The sequence below is a fragment of the Nymphaea colorata genome, chromosome 7 (assembly GCF_008831285.2).
Source record: "Nymphaea colorata isolate Beijing-Zhang1983 chromosome 7, ASM883128v2, whole genome shotgun sequence".
Classification (NCBI taxonomy): domain Eukaryota; kingdom Viridiplantae; phylum Streptophyta; class Magnoliopsida; order Nymphaeales; family Nymphaeaceae; genus Nymphaea; species Nymphaea colorata.
In genome coordinates this window covers 22,722,233-22,749,938 of record NC_045144.1, presented here as the reverse complement: position 1 = coordinate 22,749,938, position 27,706 = coordinate 22,722,233, and the positions used below count along the sequence as shown (strand labels likewise).

The window sequence follows — 27,706 nt, the reverse complement described above, 5'->3', positions numbered from 1 at the left end:
CCAGTTTCTTGAAGCATGCCACTTTCTATGCAGAGTTTGGCAAGAAAGTTCTTGACAGCCAAACCACCATTCAGGCATGGATAGAGTATGATGGGTAGGGAAAGCAGCTGAGTGTCACCATAGCTCCATTGTCCCTAACCATTCCCTCATATCATATTCCATTGATCTATCACCTATTCTGCTTGAACACATGTATGTTGGATTCTCTACTGGCATTCAAAAGCTAGAAAGCAAGCACTATATCTTGGCATGGAGCTTCGTGATGGACGGAAAAGCACCAGAATTGGACCTCTCACGCCTTCTTTCTATTCCTCAAGATTGTACTCCACTACGGAAGTCTTTTAAGTTGTTCCTTTTCATTTCTGCAGAATTAGTGGCCCTGTTTGAGAGACACTCAGCTGCTTTCCATGGCCCTGTTTGAGAGACCAAGAGGAAGAGGAAGCTCATGTTTGAGAAGATAGAAGGATGGGAGATGGACTACCCACATAGGCTCCCCTACAGGAAAATCTACAGGGCAGCTAAAGGTTTCAAGGAAGAGTTGGGGAAAGGAGGCTTTGGCAGTGTCTACAAAGGTCTGCTGCCCAGAAGCGGAATCGAGGTTGCAGTGAAGAGAGTCTCACATGGTTCAAAGCAAGGGATGAGGGAATTTGTGGCAGAAGTGTCAAGCTTGGGGAGGACAAGGCATAGAAACCTGATCCAATTGCACGGTTAGTGTAGACGAGGCGAAGATCTACTCCTGGTTTATGAGTTCATGCTGAATGGGAGTCTAGACTGTCATCTTTTTGAGACAGAAGGGAGCAGGTTGAGTTGGGTACAGAGGTTCAAGATTCGAAAGGTAATTGCTTTTGGCTTGCTGTATCTTCATGAAGAGTGAGAGCAAGTCATCATGCACAGAGATGTTAAAGCAAGTAACGTTTTGTTGGATGGTGATCTAGATGGCAAGTTGGGTGATTTTGGGCATGCGAAACTGTATGACCATGGTACCAATCCCAAGTCTACCCATGTCGTTGGTAGTCTAGGTTACATGGCGTCGGAGCTCCCTCGCGCCAGCAAATCAAAGATGAGCTCCGATGTATACTCTTATGGTTCCTTGCTCCTGGAGGTGGCCTGTGGAAGGAGGCTGATTGAGCCCGGAAGACCTTCTGAGGAGATGATTCTGGTGGAGTTGGTCCACTCTCAGTGGAAAGGTGGACGAATACTGGATGCCATGGATAAAAGGCTCGGAACAAGCTATGTGGTGGAGGAAGTAGAGCAGTGGCGTAGCAACATGGTGGCAGGTGTGGGCAACTATGTTAATGTTTTGATATATTTGATTGTTATATATGTAAGTTCCCCAAAGAAATTATAGGTATTGAATGAGTGCCCCCACCAGAAAAAAATATTTTGGCCCCACTAGTGAAGCAGACCTTGTGCTAAAGCTTGGCCCACTCTGTTCACAGACTGCACCTGAATCAAGGCCAAACATGCGGCAATTGACTCAGTCTCTTATTGGGTATGTGCCGCTACAAGATCCAGAACACCGAAATCTAGGTATTCATGATCAAGGCATGAACCAACTACTTCTGCAGTATCCATCTCCAGATCACGCATTGTCAACTTCGGCAAGCTCAGTCTCATACGAAAAGGCATTGTTAACCTCAGGAAACTCAGGCCCATACAGGAAGGTGTCATCTGCTCTGGCAAGGGTAACACTGGCTTGTGACATATGAAGACAATTCTCAACACGTCAATTCCGAGGCATCGGTCATAAAGTCATATAAGATCAGTGAATTGCCAAAGTAGCATAATAGCATATTTTGCTCAACTTTCATGGCTGTTACGTTGACAAGACCTCTGACGTTATTTTCTGGAGTTGGATCCTGCGGGCCACCTACCTCAAGCAAAATGTTTGCATTATTTAGTACCAGCACTATCATATCAATACCACATAGCTGAGTTGATTTGTTTTCCTGCACTTTTCTTCAGGGTGGTGTTTGAGTTCAACATTTTGAACCAGTCCACCGTCTTAATTTGTGAATTAAATTTAGAGGTTGATTTTCTCATTTTTGTATTGTTCTATATTTACTTTGGTCATGCGTTCTACTTGTATGTTTCAAATAATACCTATGAAATTATATTCTTATGAATATAAATTGGTTCCTCATTGACCATTACCTTGGTAAAAGTATAGAGGTATGAGAGAGATAGAGAGAGAGAGCACACTAGCAGTTACGTGGTTCGGTCAAGATCGACCTACCTCCACGACAATGTTCCTTTCCTTTACCATTCGGGAAGGAATGAAATCTCTCGTTACCACAAATAAAGCTAAATAGGAATTTTCAAGCTGGTCTGTCAAGATCTGATATTTTTGGATCTTGATTAAAAAATTGAATTTCTTTCCTTTTGAAACAGTTTTTGGCATCTTCGAACGTTGGAGCATTTGTTGCTTTCCTCTTTTGAGCGTCAATCACATTTCTTCCATATTTGACTTGATCCAAGCAATTTGATTTACATTGCAAGATTGGCAAGGATGATGGATGAATAGGATCGGCAACATTATCTCTAACATGCCTCTTTCATCCAATCTACATTTCAAGGATGTTTAGCATTTACTTGAGATAATGAAATCTTGGTATTGGTAAAAGCTTAGTAAAAATATCAACTAATTGGTTTTCTGACTGAACACATTTAATCTCAATTGTATTGTCTACCAGCTTCTCTCTGACAAAATGATAGTCAATTTCTATGTGTTTTGTTCGTGCATGGAAAACTGGATTTGCTGCCAAATATGTTGCTTCAATGTTGTTGCACCACAGAATTGGTTTCTCAGTTTGAAATCCCAGACCTTTCAACAAGTTATTTAGCCATATCACTTCTAAAAGGTCTCCTGCAATGGCCTTATACTCTGCCTCTGTGCTAAATTTTGCTACTGTTTGTTGTTTGGTCGATCTCCAAGATATGATATTGTGTCCAATTTTTGTAACATAGCCACTATTGGGTCTTTGGTCGTCCGAGCACCCAGCCCAATCTGCGTTAGAGTAAGCAGATAAAACAAAAGAATGAGATTTTGATATCTCAAAACCATGTTGTATAGTACCTTTAAGGTATCGTAAAATTCTTTCGACGTGAGTCTAGTGAGTTGAAGTGGGCTGGTGCATGAGCTGACAAGCTTTTATTCACTGCAAAGGTAATATCCGGACATGTTAAAGTGACATACTGAAGAGCTCCTATGATTTGCCGGTACTGAGTTTCATTTTCCAATCTTTCGCCATCGAGTTTGGATAGAGGAACATTTGGAACAACAGGTGTGACACAAGATTTTGCATTCTCTATGTTTGCTCACCTTAAAATATCTCAATATATTTTCCCTATGAGAGAAAAATTGTCCTTTTGATGTGACACTTCAATGCCTAAGAAGAAATATACTTTTTCATGATCTTTCATGGAAAAGGCTTGTCCAAAACTATGTATAATCCTTCGAATTTTGTAAGGATTATTTCCTATAATAATTATATCATCTACATATATAAGCAGAAAGATGATTTTATCTTGGGTTTTTCTAACAAAAAGTGAAGTGTCAACTGATGACTCCCTAAACCCAATTTCAAAAAGATATGCTTTGAGTCTTTCAAACCGAGCACGGGGTGCTTGCTTTAAGTCATAAAGTGCCTTTTTGAGGTGACGCACTTGGTGAGGCTTACCAGTATTCTTAAATGCTGGTGGTTGAGTCATGAGAACATCCTTTTTTAGAATCCCATGAAGAAATGCATTGTTAACATCCAATTGATGGATAATCCAACCTTTGGACACAACAATAGAGAGGACGACCCATATAGTGGTAGGTTTTATCATTGGACTGTATATAATCAATTCATTCCCTATGGTTATAACCTTTGGCCACACGTCTAGCCTTGTAGTGAGCAATGGTCCAATCTGAACATCTTTTGATTTTAAAGACCCACTTACATCCAACTACATTAACTCCCTTAGGTAGTGCAACAAGGACCCAAGTTTGATTTTTGTAAATGGCATCCATTTCACTTTGCATTGCTTTGATCCATCGTGGGTCTTTTAAAGCCTCCTCAAGACTTGCTGGTTCTCGTTCTTTCAAAGATGTAGCAGCCATGTAAACCTTGGGTCGCCTAGTTCCATCATGGGACCTTCTGATCGTGGGTGAGTCCTACTTGAGACATCAATGGTGAGATTTGGAGGAGATTGATCAATAGCATTTTCTTGAATCCCATAAGTATGACTTTTATCAATTGAATTTGTCAACTGGTTGTTTTGAGTCTGATCTTCTTCCCATAAATTTGGACTGGGTAAGACTATATATTTGGATCCATTTGGACCAGATCAGCTTACTTCGAGTTGTTGTCTTTTTGAGTTTGAGCTGAAGGCATGTCTAGATGATTGGAAATCCATTTTCCAAACATCCATTTCAGTGGTTGGAAAACCACATCTATGAAATAAAAAATTGGTCCCATTGAAAACAACATGTCTGCTAATAAAGGCCATGTTAGTAATAGGAACCAAACATATGTATCCCTTATGACACGTCCCATAGCCAAGAAAGGCACAAGCTTTGGATTTTGGAGAGAGTTTGGACTCTCTATATGGCACAAGAAAGGGATAGCATGTACATCCAAAAACTTGAAAATAATCATATTGAGGGGTAGCCTTGAAAACAATTTCAAATGGAGATTTATTTTCGTGTTCTGAACTAGGCAATCGATTGATAATGTGAACTGCTGTTCTAAAAGAGTCAACCAAAAAATGTTGAGGAAGAGATGCATGAACCATCATGCTTAAGTCGGTCTCAACAACATGAAGATGTTTTCTCTCCACAACCCCATTTTGTTAAGGCGTGTGGCGCAAGAAAGAGATCTTTTTATTCCATTTGAGCTGAAAAAATTTGCGAAATCATTGCTTAGAAATTCGCCACCAGAATTGCTATGAAAATTTTTTATTTCATGTCCCAATTGTTTTTCCACAAGCATCTTAAAATTTGAAAGCATGGCAGCATGTCAGATTTTCTAACAAGGGGAAAATCCAACTAAAACATGAAAAGTCATCCACAATCAATAGATAACATTTGTAGCCTTCTCCAGAGCATGTTGGGGTAGGTCCCCAAAGATCAGCATGAAGTAAATGAAGTGGATGAATGCTAGTACTTAAATTAAAAGCAAATGGCTGTCAGTGCATTTTAGTCAAGACACAACTAGAACAGAAATCAAGTTTACTATCATTCAAAGGCACATAATTATTTTTCTTAGTAAATTCAATGATTCCAAGTGAGAATGACCTAGTTGTTGGTGCCAAAGATTGACGCTTCTATAATGTTGCACAAAAAGCACACGCTTGGATCCTTTGCTGGCTTCATTAGTCCATACGTATAGACCATCCTTAGTTTTTCTCTTGAAAAGAGCTGCCCCTGTCCACAATTCTAGCCATTAATCTTTAAGTGAGCATGTAACATATACGGTAGGTTAAATTGTTGCATGACTTATGATGACAGTAAGATTGATCAACGATATCTCAATCAAAACTGCTAAAGTTTCGATTTGCATTAAGACTTTACTTTAATAAAACTAAGAAACACATTGCTTCATTCTTCTATTATATTTAGGATCAACATAGCAATCAGAAATGGAGGGTAAAAGTCTAGCTTTCGGCTTGATTATCCCTGACAAAGGCATTAGGAACAGTCAAACCCTGTACCGATGGGTTGAGTTCCATCTCCTTCAAATGAAGTTGAGTAAGAAACTAGATGATCGACGCGTGGAGTGATCCAAATTTATGTGGAAACATATAAGTGAAAAAAAAAATTATATGGCATTTTTGTTCTCTTTCACTGGCCAGTAGATGCATGTTGTTAGGGAAGGGGCATGTATAACATGCCCATGCATACTGTATGCACCTAGAAAATATTGTACTATATAGCAAAAAAGAGTAAGAGTTAGGTATCTCAATGGTTGGCTTTAGTTGGATATCTAATATGCCAGGTCCATCTAATCAAGCGTAGCTTGACTTTTCAATATAAGCAGTTGTATAAGCTAAACACTGTCGAATTTGGAAATGAGTTCGACACTCGGCATTGTCCTGGTGAAGAAGCTTTTTTAACATGCCTACATATTAGTTGAAATGTGTAATCGTTACTTAGTAAGCATAGGATTCATGAATGATTACTATCTATATAGCAATTGCTTTTCATGAAAAGAGAAATGCATACAATATCCATTATTCATGTTTAAAACAATTTTTATGACCATGTTAATAGCTAGTTTGCGTATAAGGATCTCGAGCTCTTACCTTCTTCCAACGAAACAAATTAATTAATATTCAAACAAGGTGAAAGTTTAACTCTTTTTTGTCTAGTTTTGACGAGGTGGGTGCAAGCCAACCTCATGCAATCCAAACCTAAAATTGATTGATTAGATGTTGCTATCCAAAATCTACAGATGACATTCTTAATTTATAAGTTTCTAATTTGATAAGAGCAAAAATAATTAAGAATGTAATTTGTTTATATATGTTATTTCCTATGATTTTAGTTAATGAACATATATATTCATATACATTGTTTTGATAATATATAATTGGTTATTTTACTTATTTGCTACCTTCATTTGTGTAGAAAACCAAAACATTCTTAAAAGTATATGATATTAGATTGATCTATATTCCACATTGCTTCTTAACGAAGTAGTGCATCATTTTGGAATGAGGGAGTCAATGCAGCCAATGGATTGAATACCCATGATCCTAGTTCGGAACATTGTATCTACTGTTCTTTATTTTTTTTTCCCTCTTATCACATATCCATAGCATCTGGACTGCAAAGTTCTCGTTTATTTACTAGGGTGTTAGATGGTATATGTAAATTGCCATTAGGAGCTTGATCTACCTTCTTGTTTTGTTTTATTTACTATTTTGACACTGTTTTTCTACTCTTATTCACTAAGCTAGGTTATCCTAAGTGTCTGCTATGGTTGTCAGTTGTCAAAAATCGCCTGGCTTATATGGTTTTACACACTACTTCGTCATGGGTGCACATGGTTGTGCATCAGGCCGGGCTGGATTCTCATAAGGGCCCGATGGGCCTGGCTGAGTCATGGCCGGGCACATTATCCTGCTCATTCATAATTGGGTTGGTTTGGCCCTATGCTTATCAAATTGTGACTTCCTATGAAATGTTGCCTGGTACATGTCTTGATAAGGGCTTCTTAAATTGTTGCAGTTTAGAAGGGCACGTAGGAAGGGTTGAGGGAAGTGCCTTTTTATAGTTCATTCTTTCACCCTTCTCCTCAAAAAGGAGTAGGGACTGTAAGTCTTCTATGTTTTTCTATATTACTCCTTTCTAGGCACTTTATGGCTTGTGCGGGTGTGCCTTGTACAAAATGTAGTTTGGTTTTAGTCCTGTATTGAAAATATCTTAAGAAAAGCCGTACTCTTACCCTTTATGCAGCCATCTCAAAACCGTAGTAACTAATTTCAAATTTTGCCCCTCAATATCCTTACTGTATACAGGTTCATACTTTCTGCTATTAAGGAGTTATCCGACTTTAGCAAGCAACATTCACAGCCTAGCCAAGGGTGGAAGCCTCTTCATTGAGCATGCCTAGTCCCATCACATCCCAAGAGATACACTCTCCTAAGGGTTGTGGTGCACTTTGTGTAATTTTCAATCTGGCCCTTGGCCAAGGTCTTGAACTACAACATTGCTACTTGTGCGCATTAAAGTGATATTCTTCTCTAGGCAAGTTTTGAGGCTTGGCCATTTGTTTGGGCCTTTTCTTCAGGTGCACCCATTCACCGTATGTGTCCCCCTAGTACCCCTCTATCATAATTCTGCATGCATTCAGTCAAAATTTCCCTTTCTTCCTTGGCAAATTTCCTAACCTACAGGAACACCATGAGGCCTTCCACCTTACTAAACTTAATCTTGCTCCAGGTGGACAACAGTCATCACTTGGCAATTTGTCTGTGCTTCTTCATGAACGATGCTTATTCCTACAAGCCACTTTCATATTCCTCTCTTGAAAAGTAGAGTGTGCTTGGCCTATTTCCTAGTTTTGCCCTTATCTTTCCATCAAAACCACAAGTTCTTCACTACCTTCAAACTTTTATATGTACCATTTTAATCAAGTCTATAAGTACTTTCTGCTCAGAATGAGCCCATAATCATCAATGTCATGTTACTGATCCATTTCCAGAGGTGCACCAATCTCTTCATGATAACCCCATTAATTTTTTTTCTTCTGAAATCTAGTAAGTACCTATGCAAATTTCAAGTTTTGCCTTGATAAATCTCCAAAGCAGTGAAGTTTTCGTTAAACCATTATAAAAGCCCAAAGTATAAAACTTAGAAAATATAAAGATTTCGCAAAAATATTTTTCCTAAACGAGTAAATCTCGTGGCCATGTTTCCTCAAAATGGTTTGTCATTCCACCTTTCTAGGAGTCATTCTTACAAAATTTCATTCAAGCGAATAAAAGAAAAACTCAAAAATTCTCATTGGCCTACCCCTAAACTCTTCTTCTGATTGCTTAGGTTCGTGCCTCTTTATGATTGGGCCAACTCTGCACCTCTTCACCTCGTTGGTCGGAGCGCACCTCTCCACTATAAAATTACGACCCCTCAAGGTTGGACATCCTAACTCATCATATTCTCATCCATCTGATTCTACATTGTTTACATGTGAAATTTTTATCATAAAATTCACACGCAATCTGTAATAAATGAGATATCATTATCCATACTTGCCTCCATTTTTTACGTGAGATTCCAAGAGATGGGACCCATTGTGCTGGTATGAGGTTTGACCAATCCTGGCACCTTTACCAAAGGTAATCAAACCAAAGACTAGTCTAAAATGTTTTATTTTTCAACTCTAAATGTCGTCCAAAACATAAAAAAGCAAACATACTATGAATTTGAAATCATGCACATTTTAAAAATCTAAGTAGATCTCAGAAATAGGCTGATGAATAATAAGAAACTAATATGAAGTTTATTCATATCCAGATCATCATGGATCAATGCAAATCGATGATCCTAGATCTACAATGATGCATTCAAAACTAGGCCATGTAGACCTGAAGTGGAACATGGACCTAGCAGGGATATCTAAATCTAAATCCGAGACTTGAGATCAGAATCTAAGGGATTCTTGTTCTAAATTTGAAATAAAGATGTCACAAAGATTATATCGTGTTGTGGAAATTCAGGATCCAAAATCCATTATTTTAAATCATGGCTCAATTTCCATAATCTAAGATTTGAGATTCAAAATCTGACATACAAAATCCATAGTCTAATGCTCGAGATCCAAAAGCTAGTATCTAAAATCTCAAATCCAAGATCTAAGACCTAGGATCCTACCTCTACAATCCAAAATCCATAATATAAGGTTCAAGATCCAAATCTATGATCCCATGTTTACAGTCTAAGATCTGAAATCCAATACTTGATATTTAACGTACAAGATCCCTAACCTGAGATCCATGATCGTTTATCTGAAATCCAACAACACATTTCTTGAGATCTAAATCCAAACTTATTGCTTAGGATCGAATCAAGATTGATTAAAATTCAAGATCTAAAGGATAAAGAGCTAATATATATACATACATATATATATATATATATAATGCTTCTTTTTTAATTTGATAAAGAGACCTTGGTCAGCATTAATGTCAATATCAGATACAAAATGATGGTGGACATCAAGTGGTTAAAGCGAGAGATATACAAAGAGAGAAAAATGGACTGACTTGAAATGTCTTAAATGGTGAAGTTGACGACAGACTTATACCAAGATCAAGACAATGCTACGGATTTTGTAGGCTAATCATCTTGCACTAAGTTTTCTACCTTGACCAATTACGAAATCACTGTTAAATAAATCCTCCTGCACTATGTCTTCTGATTTCCTTCAATAGAGTATGTGCTATTGACTATATGGAATGCCGTTTGTAGGATTCAATTTTTCACCTAAGAAGAAAAAAATTTGAGATGTGAAATTTGAGTAGGATATTCAACAAGAAAACGAAAAAGAGGCATGCATGTTGTTCTAGGCATAATCATTAGTCTGTGTCGGTCCAGGCATGCATAGATGCCAGCCACACCTTAACTTGTTCTAGGCATGGTGCTTATTTCCTTTTTTGTTTTCTTTTTCCTAGAGAAGAGGAAGAAAAAGAGGCAAAAAATTCTCCATCCAAGGGATGGTACATCAGTTTTGCCTCATCCTGAATTCTTCACAATGATTGTTTTGAGTGGCTGCAACCATGCAATCTAATGTTTAATCCCTGGAACTGGCGCGGCCTTGGTGGTTGTTTAATGTGTTTCATGAGTAAGAAAGCAAGACCTTGGTTACAGAAGAGTTCTTTGAAAATAAGCATGAAAAGCATGATTCTAATGTTTCTTTTCACTTTACAAGGATGTCACATTGTGATGTGAGACACATGGTTTGTGTTCATTACAAGAGGCTTGCCTTATTTGTGGTGAGACGTTAACAGCAAGTCTAGCATCTTCATCTGCTATGGAAACTGCACCTTGCTTGCAAATTAGGTATTGCATAATAAATTATATCAAAGAATGTTGTTTGCCATTGTCTCCCTAGTCTTCGTGCCTCATCCTGCGAGAGGGGGGAAGTCTCACGAAGTAGCAAAATATGAGTTTTTTTTTAAAAAAAAAGTAGATTTCAGGAGAAAAAGACAAGCCCATCAGGATGGTGATCGACAATTCCTGCCAGCATTGATAGGAGTAAGCGATCCAAAGTCTAGATTTCCTCAAGCTTGATAAGTCATGCTTCCCACATGCATGTGCAGGGATTGGATAATTGAATTCGAAAATTGGGAGTTTGGAATTTTGAATTTGAAAATTAGGAGTTTGGAATTTGATTAAATTGGGGATTCAGATAATTGAAGTTTAGTTAGTTGTTTTTGAAACTAGGATAGAGTATTCAACCTTGGAAGTTGGCTAGACAATAAAATTTTGAAGATAGTCTGATTTTTCAAACTTGTTTGAAAAAATCCTTGAGGGCCTTGGAACCAGAATTTGGTTTTGAACCCAAAATCTAGAAATTGGGTAACCAAAAGTTGGACTAGATAATCAGATCTTGGAGGTCAAAATTTTGGGCTTGGAATAATTGGAACTCGACCGATTTAGAATTTTTGGAAAAATCTTTGGATTTGGGATTTTGAGACTTGATCCTAGTTTTGGGATATATTGGTGTTTTGTGAATTTTGACAAACTTGATTTTATTTGGTTGGTTTTGATCCCGGAATGAGCTTTGAAAATTGGAAATTAGAAGTCCAAGTTCAGATGTAGGGAATTTTCTTGATTTTGAAAAATTGAAATTTTGATTTGGGAATTTTGATAAAGGTCATGAAAATTTGCTTGATTTTGAGTAGATTTTGGACTGAAAATTGACTTCAGTTTTTTTTTGAGGAAAACCTAATCATGAAATACATTTGAAAATTCTAGTTTTGTATCCATTTTGGAAATTTTGTGTTTTTGCATCAAAATAAGTGAGATGCCCAAGTTTTTTTCATAATATGACTTAGTTATGGAATTTTGCTCACTAAAACCTTGGCGTAGGAGAGCGAATGCATTTGGGAAGTGAGTGCATGCATGCCTCCATAAGTAGACTATATGTTCATTCATACTTTATTGTTATTCCTCTCCATGGACAATTTAATTAGATCCCACATAGACATTGGTTCACCTTGGTATAGGAAATTTATGAGTAAGGTCCATGAGCTTAGTTAGGTTTTGAAATTTTTTGAGAATTCATGGAATTCCAAGATTCGTTTTGACCAGTTGATTTCAACTCATTTTGCTTTGAACGTAGGCAAAAATTAGGTTCATTTGGTTTAAAACCCAATTTTTAGGGATTGAGTTTTAGGAAATGCACTGTTGGGTAGGAAATCACATTTTTGGATTCTTCTAGGTTTTTTAGGACGAAGGATTTTGAAAGATTGGTTTTGATTGGAATGCTTGGCTTCTGTAGATTTGATAGCTTTTGATTGTGAAAATATCTTGAAAGTAACTATTTCCAAGTGGGCTCGTAAAAATTGGATTTCTTTTGTGGCGGTCAACATGACCAAAATACTTGTACTTGGATCAAGAGATTTCTTTTAGAGCCTAACTAGATAAAGCATTTTTGTTAATTGCTGGTTTTTCTTCATAAAAATTGGATTTCTTTTGTGGCTGTCAACATGACCAAAATACTTGTACTTGGATCAAGAGATTTCTTTTAGAGCCTAACTAGATAAAGCATTTTTGTTAATTGCTGGTTTTTCAACCCATAGAAACTTCTGAAAATTTCAGAAATTTGTATATTGAAATAAGCCCAATTTGATTGCCTTTCCCATTTACAAGATGGACTGCACTCATAGCTTGAGTAGGTCCGACTCTTGGTGGAATTGATTTGATGAGACCATGGAGTCTGATTCATTGCCCATTCATGGAATAGAAAAACATTCATACTTCACTCATCTTCTCTTTTTACATATATCGCTAAAAACTATCCATCACATAGATGAATGATCCAAATTCCCTTCCAAGCTATGGTGGTCTCGTCATCATAATTACACACGAATGAGACTCTTTTAAAATCAGATTTTTGCTTATGGGATAGATTAATTTTGAAAATGCCATTTTCTGATTTTAATGTATTTGATTGCGAAGCGTAGCATCTTAGGAACTCGAATTAGGGGAAAGTACACCAAGGATACTGTTTCCAGGAAAGTAATGTGGCTGTCAATTTGAGCAGAATCTCACCTGTCATGACTCAATGCTGTCCAATATTGAGGAGCATGATTCAAGCAAGACCACCGTAAGGCATGGAGTATGAATGGCCAAATCAATGTGTGGCCATTCCTAGTGGAATTTGAAGTTGGTTAGCCAAATCACCATGATCATGGGTAGCTGAAATTAGTTCACTATGAACCACGGATTTGGGTAAAGCGGACTGTTGTAAACCAGGGCCATTAGGCTGGTTACAGATTGATTCAAGGCATCATGCCACCAAAATTTTTTCTTTGTAAACTATAGATCAGCCTTGCTTGTTACTGAAAAATGGCAGTGATATGCCCATTAAATTAGGCATTAGTAGATCAGGGGTGTTTGAACCCCTGATTTTGGCTCAATAGGAGGTGGTGACAGCCTCACCATGGTTGCTGCTAATCAGGCCATGGAGAAGGCTGTCTGGCCATGCTTGCACCCTGCCTCTTAATAGCTGCTCGACAGGACTGACTACTCCTTTTTTTTTTGTTTAGCAATAGCCATGCACTTTAACGCATTAACCCAGTGAAATAAATGCAGCATGAGGAGGATGACCTTAGTGAATGGAAAGGTTGAGGCAAGTGCAAGCTGGACCCTAGAGACACCTGGTTTGGTGGTGACAATATGCCTCAAGTGGGAGATAGGAGCACTTGGCTGCAGCCTTCTATTCCGGCACTAAGTCACTAAATCAACAGCCGAGAATGCTGTTGCTGGAGGCGTTTGAAGCAGGGGAGGAGGATGTCTGGAACAGGGAAGAGCAGGGGACGTCAGGATGGGCTCGACATGAAGGTCGGAGAACGCCTAGGCTGATGGTGCTCGGTTCCAGGTGTTAGACCTGAAAGTCGATCCGGGTCGCCTTGGCTGGAGCTTCATGGAACGACATCTGGAGTGAGCAAACTCCGGCTGGAATCCAAGCTAAAAATGCTAGGATTTGAAGTTGAGCAGGATGCTTCAGATAGACTCGGTTTGAAGGCTGCGAGGTTTGAGGTGTCAAGGTGGGATATTTGAGTTAGATGCCTGGTTTGATGGAGCATAGGGTGAGGGTTTGTCTGGAAAACACCTCACTTAGAGCTAGAGTACTCTTTTCTTTGGAGCTGCTATAAAGTGTTATCACCGACTCTCTTAGAAGAATCGAGAAGACACAAGCAGCTGTGAGCTTCGCCTTTAAAGGTGGTGTGATTAAAAGAAAAGAAACTAAAATAAAATAAAATAAAAAATTAATCAGAAATCAGTGAATTCTTCCACCACCGACTATTCCTCCCTATAAATGGGAGTGGCTAGCCATTTTGTAAAGCATCAAAAACTCAAGTGAGTGGTGAGTGTCTTGAGCAAGAGTTTAAGAGTTTAGTTTGTTTGTTCACTTCATGAGCTCGAGTGTGGGAGTTTCAAGTGTATGCTCAAATGAAAAGGAATTGGGCACTTGGGTGATAGCTCACTACGTGACTTTGTTGAGGTGAGTTCTTGTACCTCACTTTTGCAAGTTTTATCTTGACAAATAATGCAAGTATATTATTTAAGTATACTTGGTCCAGTTACATCATCATTTGTTGGGATCACTTTGTGAACTTTGTTGATTTAGTGATTAAGCTTTTATTAAGTAAGTCTTGTCAAGTTTGTTATTAAGAATTATTTTGGACGTCGAGACTCTGTTGTTTTTTCTCCGCATAAATTCAGGTTTGGATCTAAGTTATATCTAGGGCCCACATTTGTTTCCTACAATTGGTATCAGAGTGACGTACAGTCTAAGGGCTGGTTTAATAGTGAGATTAATTATGTTAATTATATTATGAAATTATGGCGGCATTAGTAGTTGCATTAAATAATTTTGAGAAGCTAAACAATAGCAATTATGGCTATTGAAAAACTTGCATGGAATCGTATTTTTTAGGACATGAATTATTGGATATAGTATTGGGATCAGACACAAATATTTTTGTTGACGAGGAAGTAAAGAAGAAATGGATGATCAAAGCAGGGAAAGCTCTATTTACAATTAAGGTATCAATTGAGAAAGATTTATTAGAGCATATACATGATGCTAAGTCTCCTAAAGAAACATGGGATGCTTTTGCGACATTATTTTCTCGAGCTAATGACGCCCACCTGCAACTATTAGAAAATGAATTAGCTACATTAACTCAGGAAAACATATTGATAGCAGATTATTTTATGAAGGTTAAAAACATCTGTAGGGAGATTTCTCAAATTGACCCTAAGTCTAAGATTAGTGAGGACCATATGCGGATAATTCTTGTTCGTGAACTTCATTCAGAATTTAGCAGTTTTATAATTGGTGTTCAAGGCTGGCCAGTTCAACCAACTTCGTTGGAGTTAGAGAATCTTTTGATCAATTAAGAAACATGAGCATAGCAAATGGCTGAGCTTTCACTGAAAGTAAATAATGAGGAAGTCTTGTTTAGTAAGGGTCAAAGATCACGATGGCTAGCTAAGCCAGTCATTAGGTCCCCAAGTAGGAACATAGATGAAAAGAAAGAGAAAAATATATAAAAGAAAACAAGAGAAACTACACAGCAGTAGAGACCAAAGAAAAAGTGCTTTAGAGAAAATTGGGTCATTTTGCTCGTGACTTCAGAGTCAAAATAGATAAATGAAATGTAGTTACAACATGTGAGCAACATGGGGGAGCTAATGAGACTGTATAGAAAAGTTCATTTCTATACTCAATGGAAGTTAAAGAGGATATTAAACGCGAAAAATGTAATTCCGCTCACATAAAACCTGTAAAAGAAAAAGAAGAAAAGATCAATTATCAAACAGATTGGATAATTGATTCTGGATGTTCAAATCATATGACTGGTGACAAGAGCAACTTCCTAAGTATGAAAGAATATGATGAAAATCGAGTTGTTGTTACTGTTAACAACACAAAGCTCTCAGTGGCACATATTGGAGAAGCAGAAGTTGTAGCTAACCTTGGTAAAGACTGGATTTTAGAGAATGTTTATCATGTTTTAGGAATGATAAAGAACTTGTTGTTTGTGCCACAACTTACAGCTTTAGGTCACTCTGTCATGTTTGGCCCAAATGATGTAAAAGTTTATACAAATGAAGATGTTCTTCGAACTCCCATATTTGAAGAAAGAAAAGTTGAGTCAATATATGTCCTATCAGTAGAAACAACATATGTTGACAAAACAAGAAAGCATAATACTTCAAATATCTGGCATGAGAGACTCACTCATGTTGGATATAACAAACTCCAAGATATGTCTAATAAAGGGAGTTGATTGGCCTGCCAAAGCTTGAGGTATGTACAGACAAATTATGCCCAGGATGTCAATATGGAAAAGCGCACTAGAGGCCATTCAAAGAGTCAAAGTATAGAGAGAAAGCACCATTCGAGCTTGTGCATTCAAATGTATTTGAAAAAGTACCAGACCCATCAGTTGGAAGGAAGTGATATTTTATCACATTTATTGATGATTTTTTAAGATAATTAGGTCTATTTCATGAAATAAAAGTCTAAAGCACTTGAAAAGTTTCTGGAGTTTCACTAGATGGTGAGAAAAGAACTTGGGTATAGAATTTGGTATCTACACATTGATAATGGTGGCGAATATACATTCAACATGTTTATGGCATACATGAAGCAAAATTCAAAGGCAATTTATATGTGCCTATACACCACAACAAAATGGAGTGACAGAATGGAAGAATCGTCATATAGTAGAAACATGCCGAAGCAAGATGCATGCAAAGAACATGGCACCAAAATTTTGGGCCGAGTGTATCAGCACAGCTGTACACGTAATTAATTGATTACCATTGCCAAAATTTAATTTTAAGTCTCCATATGAAATGGTCCATAAACCCGTTTGTGAGTTATTTTAGAGTATTTGGTTGTGTATGTTATGTTTTTTTATTTGAGTAGGACAAGACTAAGTTCGACAAAAAGGCACATAGGTGTGTCTTTGTTGGATATGATCCATATCGGAAGGGATGGAGAATTGCTAATCCTAGCATAGGACAAGTTCATGTTTCTCATGATGTCATCTTCGTTGATTCCTGGTGGTCAGAAGAGAAGAATGTGCTTCTAGACTCTCTACTTTTTTAGAGAAATGTTCGAAACAAAATACAATTTGAGATGAATCAAGGAGAGCCTGAATAGAAACAAGGTGATTAGATAAACAAGTTCAACTGCCTGAACATAGCCCAAAATGGGAATAACGAGTAGACCCATGGAGAACAGGAGTCAGTCCTCTTCAACAACGAAGTATAGAAGAAGAAAGACCATCACAACTTGAAGAGCCAGAAGGAGCACCTATAACACTAAGAATATCAACAAGAGTACTGAAACAAAATCTCAATTACGCAAATGCAGATTGTGCCATCATGCAGGAGATCAAGCTAGCTTATTTTGAAGAAGTAAAAGATGTTGAAAAATAGCAAGCTGCAATAAATGATGAAATAAAGGCATTGGAGCATAACGAGACCTGAGAACTCGTACCAAAGCCTGTAGGAGTAAAGCCCATTACTTGTAAGTGGGTTTATAATATAATAAAAAAATAAAAGCAGATGGCTCAGTCGATAGATATAAAGCTCGACTAGTCGCGAGAGGATTTTCATAGCAGTATAGCATTGACTTTGAAGAACCTTGCAAAGATTACATCTATACGTATTCTGATAGCCATTGCTACAAGCAAATCTTAGAAGATATGACAAATTGATGTGAAAAATGTCTTCTTATATGGATATAACATGAAATCTATATGAAGCAGCCCGAAGGATTCAAATTTCCTAAGAAGCCAGACTACATTTGTAAGCTAAGAAAAGCACTCTATGGATTGAAGCAAGCACCCAGACTATGGTACGAGAAAATAGCTGAATTTTTAGTGTTTAGTGGATTTCAAGTTGCCTCAATAGATTCCAGTCTCTTTGTCAAGACAAGAGGTATGAAGATTACTGTTTCGTTAATTTATGTTGATGATTTAATCATTACTAGAGATGACAAGGAAGAAATTAATCTCATTCGCGAACATTTCGCAGTGAAATTCGAAATGAAAGAGCTGGGGGAGTTACTACACTTTCGTGGATTAGAAATTGATTATGAATCCAAATGGTTATTTTTATGTCAAAAAAATTATGCTCATGACTACTACGTAAGTATGGTATGTTCGGTTCCAAACCTATACCAACACCAATTGAGATAAATGCGAAACTCAGAACTGATGAAGGAGACAAGCTAAAAGATATCACTATGTACTGGCAACTGGTTGGAAGTTTAATTTACTTAACATTGTCAAGACCAGATATTGCCTATGCAGTTGGTGTTGTGAGTAGATTCATGCAAACTCCAAGGAAGCTACATTTAGAAGCAATAAATAGAATATTAAGTTATGTCGAAGGAACTCCTGACTTTGTTATACTTTATGAAAAAGGACCAACCTGTCAAGTTATTGGTCATTGTGATGCGGACTATGCTGGAGACTTATCAACTGATAGATCAACCACTGGATATATATTCAGTCTTGAAAGTGGTGTAATTTCATGGTGTAGCAAGAGATAGTGGACAGTTTCACTGTCTACAACAAAAGCAGTGTATAGAGCAGTATCTCAAGCAGCACAAGAATGTGTGTGGTTGATGTGACTACTGAAAGACATTAAATAAGATGTGGATCATGCAGTGAGACTCTACTGCAATAATCAAAGTGCAATTAGACTTGTAAAGAATCTTGTCTTCCATGTTCGAACGAAACATATAGAAGTGGAACATCATTTTATCAGAGAGAAGGTACTCAAAGGTGAAATTCATTTGCAACTGATCGCTTCAGAAGATCAAATCGTTGACATCTTTATCAAAGGCTTGTCAGTACAAACATTTGCCAATCTTAGAAGAATGTTAGGAGTCATGAGTAGAGAGTCGGTAATGAGGGGGAGATTGTAAAGTGTCATCACCGACTCTCTTAAAAGAGTCGAGAAGACACAAGCAGCTGTGAGCTTCCCCTTTAAACGTAGTGTGATTAAAATAAAATAAAATAAAAAAAAAATTAATTAGAAATCGATGGATTCTTCAACCATTGACTAGTCCTCCCTATAAATAGGAGTGGCTAGCCATTTTTGAAAGCATCAAAAGCTCAAGTGAGTGGTGAGTGTCTTGAGCAAGAGTTTAAGAGTTTAGTTTGTGTGTTCACTTCGTGAGGTCGAGTGTGGGAGTTTCAAGTGTATGCTCAAGTGCAAAGGAGTTGGGTACTTGGGTGATAGCTCACTACGTGAATTTGTTGAGGTGAGTTCTTGTACCTCACTTTTGTAAGTTTTATCTTGACAAATAATGCAAGCATATTATTTAAGTATACTTGGTGCATTTACGTCATTGTTTGTTGAGATCACTTTGTGAACTTTGTTGGTTTGGTGATTAAGCTTTTATTAAGTCTTGTCAAGCTTATTATTAAAAATTATTTTGGATGTCAAGACTGTCATTTTTTGTCTGCGTAAATTCAGGTTTGGATCTAAGTTATATCTAGGGCTCACATTTGTTTCCTATACCTTCTTCAGCTGGGCGGAGAGAGATCTTTGGGGCAGTTTCAGCTGGCTGGAGAGGAATCCCCTTGCTGGTTTGCATGGAGTCCAATTTATAGGCACCAAGACATTAGTGTTGGAATTTGTTCCATTTTATTGGAACCAGATGAGATAAAGGGGAGAATCCCACTTGATTTTTGCATGGGCAAGAAGTCACCATGCGTGGAACGTGCACCTCCTTCCCTACCAATCCATTTCTTTCTTTTGTTTAACATGTCCCGAAACTAGGAAAGAAGGCAGGCTGGTCTCATTTCCATGTTTTCAACGAAGGGTGTCAGCTGGAATTGAGCTGATTCTAGTAAGGTCTGTTTGTTTTTTCAAAGAAGAATTCGAAGGTAGAGGGAAACATGCCATTCATGGATGTCTCATCTTTTTTAACTTGAATTTTCTGGTTTCCAAGCCTTGGAACTTAAGATTTTTTCTGTTCTAAGATCTTGGAAAGTTGATTTGAAGGGCATGCCCAGCTGGGCTGCTCTTAATTTTTCGAGATTTTTATGGTCTCATTCATTCCAAATGAGGGGATAGGAGACCATGTCCACAATGGAGGATCTTATTCATAGACGCCTCTTTAATTTTATTTTTTTTTGAAAAACTTGTTATCTTCATTGGGTTGGTCCATTCCAAAATGTCAGAAGTGAATAGAGTGAGCTTGTTTGTGTGGCTCTTTTACTTGTTACATATATGGACAATCTAGATCAACTTTGATCTAGTATCGGGCGAATTTGAGAAGCAAACCTAGGTTGGGGCTAGTTCTCACGTTGCTTGAAGATTTGGCTGAGCCTTAGTATGCCGAGGTGCATCTTTCTCTTGATTTTTTGAAAGAGCTTTGGGAAGAAGGTAGGAGAGTGTGCTCTCTTCAAATAGCTTCTTGGCTCATTTTAAAAGGAGAGGATCAGCTCCGTTGGGGCTGATCTGAGTTGGTTGGCCATCAAGGTGCTCCAAGCCAATTCTAGGATTTCCAATGTTTTAAATTTGGAATTTTAGTTTTTTAGAAAGAGTCAATTTCTCAATTGACTTCAAAGTAATTTTAAAATGTCATTGCTCTAGGCGAATCATTCCTTTGTTATTTTTCTTTGGTTGGTCTTCCAAGAATAATTTTAAGGAAGGAAATAGAGGTAGAGGGTTGTGCCGACTACCTTCTCTCTTTGCTTTGAAATAAAATTGAGAGAGGATTTTTGTGAAAATTTTAGCTTTCAGGCCTCGATCTGGATTGATGTCTGAATTTTAGTTTTAGTTCTAGCCGAACTTGAAATCTCATTCAAGTTTTGACAAAACTTCAGGTTTTGCAATTCATTATTCTAAACTGAATTTGTAAGTGATTCCTAAACTGAGGTCTAGGATTAGATTGGGTCAACATTGACTCCTGCACAAAATATTTCATAGAATTTTTCTAAATTGACTTTGAGGAAAATTTTGAAAAATTTGGAGTGTATACCTTTGCTGCTGAGCAAATTGGAGACTGTTTAGCAGCAAACTCTGCCTGCCAAATTTTTACAACTTGACTTGGAAGTTTGTTCTTTGCAGGAGTGCCTCTGTCTTTTGTAAAGAGTGATACCTAGGCCAGTAGTTTACATATATATTCTTTTCCTCCATTTCACAAGAAACACTACAAAGGAATTAATATTGATTTAAAAAAACTTTGTAATGGTAGGAAGTTTTTGCATTTGACGTCTAAAGAACTTAGTGCTTCGTACCTTCTGTCCCTAGGCAAGTGATTTTTCTTTTGTTTTGCTTTTGCCTTCTTGGCTTTAGCTTTTGAATTTTGATTTTCTTTTGAGCCACCTATTGCTCTTGAAAGAAATACCTCACCACCCCAAATGCTACACCAAAGTTCCACCACATTGATGGTTTTATGTAGTTTGCTTTGTGCAACATCATGCCTGTCAAGCTTTCTACTAGACTCTTGTAGCAAGTTTTAGGGACCAAGTGTAAAACACCTCCCAGACATATTTGCTGAAGTCCAAAAGGCTTTAAGAGGCCTGATGTATGTAAAGTGGCTATGTATTGCCTTAGATCATATGCCTACTCGTATTGTAGAGCTTTGAAGCAGATGAATGTCTACACTCACCCCAAGCTCATCGCTCAAATCATTTGTTTGATAACTTTTTTCTTTTATAGACAATGTCTCTTTTACTACGAAGACTTTTTCTCTATGGCATTTCATGCTAAACCTTCACAATTTGTTTTGTTTCTCAAGATCAATATCAATTCCTAAATATTGATCATTCAATTTCATTGGAATTTGTTACACATTGCAAACCAATGCCCTTGTGTTAGCTCGCCTAGGTAGGTTTGTCCTTGTCCATCATACCCATAAATCGTGATTGGTGTAGGTGCGTATTCTGATCCTCTTATCCCCAGTACTTGTGTCATTTGAAATGGACAAATGTTTAGACTTGCCCCACCATCGACCAACATGTGGGTAACAGTAATGCCCATTGTTGTCATTGTGATATGGAAAGCATCGTTGTGCAGGGCACCTCCATTGATCTTCGTCATAAAGTAGATTGGGCTCTTTTGGTATAATCTGTAAGCCCACGAATCTCTTCTGTTTGGACTGAATTGTAAGTCACCATGTCATGCAGTTTGGATGGGGTAGATGAGTGTCAGATCATTGATATTGTTTCCTTAAAGTGCTTTGGAAAAGGATTGGTGATTATCTACGGTTGTCTAAGAGTCACTTTCATCATCTTCTTGTCTACTCCAACAAATAAGATAGACTTAGAACCTAGCGAAATTAGAATCACCCCATAGAAATTTAAAAAAACAATTCTTCCATGGCCTTATAAATGGGTAGTTCGCCATTATACCACTAAAAGCTAGTAATTGGAAATGACTTACACTTTTGATTAAGAAAGCTTACCTACGTAGCTCAATAATTCCCCTTTTCCAAGGTTCTATTTGTTCTAGATTTTAGGTAAGACAGGCCCCCACAAGCAGCCACACTAATAGGCTCCTTACTCAGAGGTAGCGCCAAATATTTTGTGGGTAAACTTCTCTTTGCCCAACCAATCTCAAGTATAATTTTGTTCAACAGTAAAAGCTACTTTAGAATTTTTTTTCAGTAGTTTTAGAACATCAATTTAAACTTGCTTCTAGCATAGAACGAAATGAAAAGGAAAGAAATAACCAAAATGAAAAAAGGCAGCAACTACTATGTAGCAAAAAAGATTGAGTAAGGCAACTACTATGTAGCAAAAAAGATTGAGTAAGGAAAACCAAAAAACCCGGAAAAGTACTGTGCGGCAAGTAGCTTGAGTTTGACGTAAATTGCTCTCTACTCTCAAAAAAACCTATATCATAAATGTAGTTGAGAAGAAAGGAATACAGGAAAATAGAGAAAGTTGAGTAAAATATCTAACGGTAGCATTCTACAGTTGTTTACAGCTAAAATAAGTTAGGAGAATCGAAATCAGTCAGCCGCTGAATGTTGGCTGACGATTAAAAAATAAAAAATATTTAGTAAAAGTGTTTAGCCAAATGGCCATAAATGACAGCTTAATATTGTTTCTTTTTAACAACATCAGTCTGTAGTTTGATCTCAATTCCCATAACAGTTGAAATGAATAACGAAATTACCACCCAAATGTCACGTCAACTATTTTCCAGATTTTTTTGTATAAATCGCAGTCCATTTGATTTAAATTAGTTGTTCAGTAATTTAGTGAAATCGAAAATGAGGATTCCATTCATGCAAATGTAAATCGGTAGAAGAATCAATTCGGTCAATGCAAATGGTCAAGTCGCTTATCCTTCAGTTATAAGCCGAGGTGATAGGAAGCCGGCGATTGCATACAGCCGTTAGTTTTTGTCCTACTGTCACTTTCCAATTTAATGACAGCAGATCCTTTTTTTTTTTTCTTTTTTTTTTGCTCATCACCTACAAGACCAAGTCGATCAGCTTTACCTTCTAATCATAACAATAACTTCCACATGTTGCATTATTGCCTACGACGTCACGTCCCATCCAACAGGTGAAATTGTGCACCAGCATATTTAGCGATCAAAATCCTCTTGGTTAACCAAGAAGAAGAATTTTTTTTTAAAGACAAAAAAGATAAACTAAATACATTAAAAAACTAAAAAGCACATTTTTAAATAATTCCTAAATTACCCCAACTCTCTTCTTTTGGTATATATACAAGAAGTGCACGCAACTCACTCCATCATCAATAATAAGGGAACAATTTGTGTATTCCAAAACAAGACGTGCTGATGGGGGCAGCGACCCCCCACCCTTCAGTGACCACTGCATTATGAACGGGTGGCTAGATTTACCCTAACTTGCCATCAAAACACGTTCAGGGCAGAGCTAGGGGGGCCTGCTTGGGCCCTAACCCCACTTCATTTTTTTTTTAATTTATAAGTAAATTTTATAAAATTTTATTTATCTTATATAAAAAAATTAAAAAATAATATTTCGGCTTCTACTTCTATAAAAATTTAAAAATTTTAATTTGATGCTTTCATCAAAAATTTCTGGCAACAAAAAAAATGAACAAGACTTTTCAATTGGATATTCAACAGGGTCACATCATCTATTTGGTCTTGTTTGAATTTTCGAAACTAGCAGTTCTATCGGTAAGTACAATGGAATTTGGATCTGGGTCGGGATTACATTGAAACTCGATCAGATTGTTTAGATTCAATTTCACAAACATGTATCTATACATATTCAAGATTTCTTATCTGAAATATCTTAATAAAGATATCAACTCATTTCTTCTTTCATGTTTCAAAATGTTTCTGCATTTTATAATCAAAGAAGCTCAATATGTGACTTCAATACTACAGACGTATGCAGTTGGTGTATTGTGTTAATAAATTATGTAATTTTTTTTGTGTAGAAACTACGGACTGTAGCAACCCCGTTATTTGGACGAGGGATGAAGGGCAGTGGCCAAGTTAGAATATTTTGGTTGAGGGGTGCTCGAGTCACTAGCACAGGTCTGATATAAGCACTCCATGTAATTTTTAAGCAATCATAATGAAATTTTTGATAGGCTGGTGTGGGCGGTGACCCGCACCAACCTCCATATATCTCGGCCACTGGGTGGAGTTATCAGCCTAATGAGAAGAGGAGATGAGGGTCTGTCCTGTTCCTCTTTTCGGAAGCAGGTGGAGGCCGAGCCTCCCCCCCCCCAGGGGCCTCCCTGCCCGCCTTCGTAATTTTTCTGTAGTTACCTCGCTTTTTTCCTCTCAAAACCCACTCCCTCTTGATAACCTTTGTTACTTTTTTTCCTGGCTAATCCATGATTAAAGGAGTAAATAGAAACAGGAATCGTATATGAAAAGCCTTTTATGCCTTCGAAAAAATGAATTTAGCTAAGAACCAAAAAATAGACATAATTTTGAAAAACAGTCACAATAAATTTCAGTCAGAAACTTAAAATATCATTAATGGCTTATAAATATATCACACTGATTTAACCCTTGTTCCTAAACCAAGCTTAAATTATAAATTTTGGACTGATGTCAAACTTAGTCTTAACCTTTACTTTTTGAAAATATTATTGCATCATCATGTAGATCAAAATTGCATGCATTCGTGGACCCGAAATATGATGAAAGAGTTTTCAAGGAATGCATTGCATAATCCCACAACTCTGAGGGTCCAACTATGGTTCATTAAATATGCATTTTCGAAAAACCTAGTCCATCACTTCGCGCTTTTCCTAACCGACCTGTTTTAAAGTCAAATAATATCATTCCTTTATATATTTTATTGACACGAGCCCACGACGTGCCACATACGGTCCCACACTAGACCCAGGTCTTGAATCAAGTACTCCTCAACAAAAATATCTGGCTCCACAACTATTAGACATAGTTTAAGTTTTTTATTCCACTACAAATATTTTAGTTTATATTTTTATTTATTTTTTACTTCTCAAGTTCTGATAACGTTAAATAATTTTAGACTTCCATTGGAACAAAACTGGTTGTAAAATTATATTGATCTTGCTTGTATTTTGTTGTACACCCTTGCATAAATCGTTTAATCAGTTACGAAATTTTAGTCTTGTATTTTGTTGTACACCCTTGCATAAATCGTTTAATCAGTTACGAAATTTTAAATAACTAATTATCTTTACGCTAATGTAGTATGAAAAGAAGAAAAATCTATGAATTTTTTCAATTTTATCTTTGTATTACTCAAGACAACAAATTGGAAAATAAACCAGACAAGTTACAACTTTTTATAGGTGTATTTCTTAATTTTTTTTCCACGATAAATATAGGTGCATTCCTTTTTAATAATCGAAAAAAGATATAAACTAGTAATAGTAGGTTAATGAGTGACAATACTAAAAATAGGAAGGAAAAAAAGTTTCGATAATGAATTCAATTAAAAATTAGGTTACTAAATGTTTTTGAAAATATTTTTATAAGGTTAATAGAAGGTGTGTCACATGGTAACAGGATGAAAAAATTAAGTTATTTTTCTTCTAAGACCGTATATAAGAATTTATTAATCTAGAATGCATATCATTGGGATAATAGCTAGCAAATCATTTTTTACCCGAAAAAGTTTTCCTTTCTATTAATTTCAAATCCAACGTGGATTAACAAATTCTAATAAATTCTTATACTTTTTTATTCATTCTTAATAAATGGTTGGGGTTCCCGAATGATTACCTTTTCTCATTTCCCTTTTTACCTCGTAAGGAGAAGAGTTCTCTTCAAACAGCAACGAGAGAAAAGAAATAACAGGCAAAAAAGGTAAAAATTATGACACGATAAAGTATAACCACAAGCTAATTATTTCTGAAAAGAACACTAATTCCAATAAGCAGACATGAACAGATTCCATTTTGGCATGTATCCTTTTTCCTCTTCCATCCATAAATAGGAGACATTCATGACGCCAACCGGCGGCAACGAGCACTGATCACTTCTGTGATTTCTGGTCGCTTTCTCGATCATGGCACTTCGGCTTTCACGGTTTCTCCTGTTCTTCCTTCTTGTTCAATTCTGCATATCTCCAACTTCACTCAACAGCGCCTTCCTCTTCAATGGCTTCCATCGGTCAGACTTGATATTATCTTGTTCTGCACCTGTCACCACAACGGGGGGTCTTCAACTAACTGACGGTCAACATACCCCGGAACTTCCTGGCATCAAAGTCCATGCCTTCTTCCCCAACACTTCGCAATCAAAAAACTGCCGGCTGCTAAGACAACTAAATGCTTTAGTACACGCTTTGTGCTTGAAATCGCATCAAAGTTCCAGGAATCGGGTGGCAAGGGCATGGCCTTTGTTGTGGCGCCCTCCACCAACTTCTCCGCTGTTGAAGGCCGCTAACTCGGCCTCTTCAACGAGTCGAACAACGGGAACTCAAGCAATCATATATTCACGGTCGAATTCGACACCTCTCAGCAAGTAAATTTGCAGGACATCGATTCAAACCATGTGGGCATCGACGTTAACATTGTGATCTCCAATACCTCTGCAACTGCGGCTTACTATACAGAGACTGGCAAGAAAGAACGGGTGGTTCTAGACAACCGGACGCGCATCCAAGCATGGATTGAGTATTGTTAAGGAAAATGGTCAGAGCGACAAATCCGTTGGAGAACATAAAGAAAAGCAGAAAACGGATGAAGAGCTCGTAATTGAAGATTATGATCGGATGAAAAAGGCAGCAAGATCTTAAGAAAAAGAAAGGCGACAATCTTGGGATCAATCAAAGATTTCATGGCAAGAAAAATGTTGCCTATGATAAAACGTGAAATTTTTCCCTATAAAAGGGACTCATTCCTGTCATTGTATATCACCTTCTTCTTTATCAATAAGAATACAGTCTGAGTGCCTTCTAGCCGTGGACGTAGGTTTTAACAAACAGAACCACGTTATATCTGGTTTTCCTCGCTCTCTTTTACCTTTTCTTCATGGTATCTAAGCCTGGGCACCGGGCCGGGCCACCGCCGGGTACCCGATACCCGGCCCGACTCGGGCCCGGGCCTTGAAATTTTGAGTTTCGTGCTTTTTTTTCCGGGCCCAGCCCGGCCCGGTAATTAACGGGCCGAGCTCGGGCCTCCGACTGTGATTATCGGGGGCCCGAAAAGCCCGACAACAAATTTATTTATTTTTTCAAAAATAAACGGAGTTAGGGTTTTCTTCCTCTTCTTTTCACTGTTTTGTTGAAGACCGAAGTAGATGTTTGAGGTTACAAACTTGCAGGGACTCAGGGAGGGTGGGCGAAGAGCGGCAGCGCTGGCGAGGAAGGGGCTCGCCGGAGGAGGAGGCATTAGGCGAAGGCGGAGGAGGGGGAGGCATTGGGCGAAGGCGGAGGAGGAGGCCTTGGGCTCACCGGAGGAGGAGGCGTTGGGAGAAGGCGGAGGAGGAGGTGTTGGGCGAAGGCGACATAGAAAGAAGGCCGTGGGGAGTCTGCTGTAG

The 27,706-nt window shown here is 37.6% G+C and overlaps 1 protein-coding gene across 1 annotated transcript; it reads left to right on the top strand.

The window, feature by feature from the left end:
* Positions 1–472: 472 nt before the first annotated feature.
* LOC116257221 (L-type lectin-domain containing receptor kinase SIT2-like) lies at positions 473–27,706 on the top strand. The gene is made up of 4 exons (XM_031633833.1): positions 473–707; positions 936–1,279; positions 1,440–1,685; positions 27,491–27,706. The coding sequence occupies exons 1-4, from the start codon at positions 473–475 to the stop codon at positions 27,704–27,706; spliced, it is 1,041 nt and encodes a 346-aa protein (XP_031489693.1).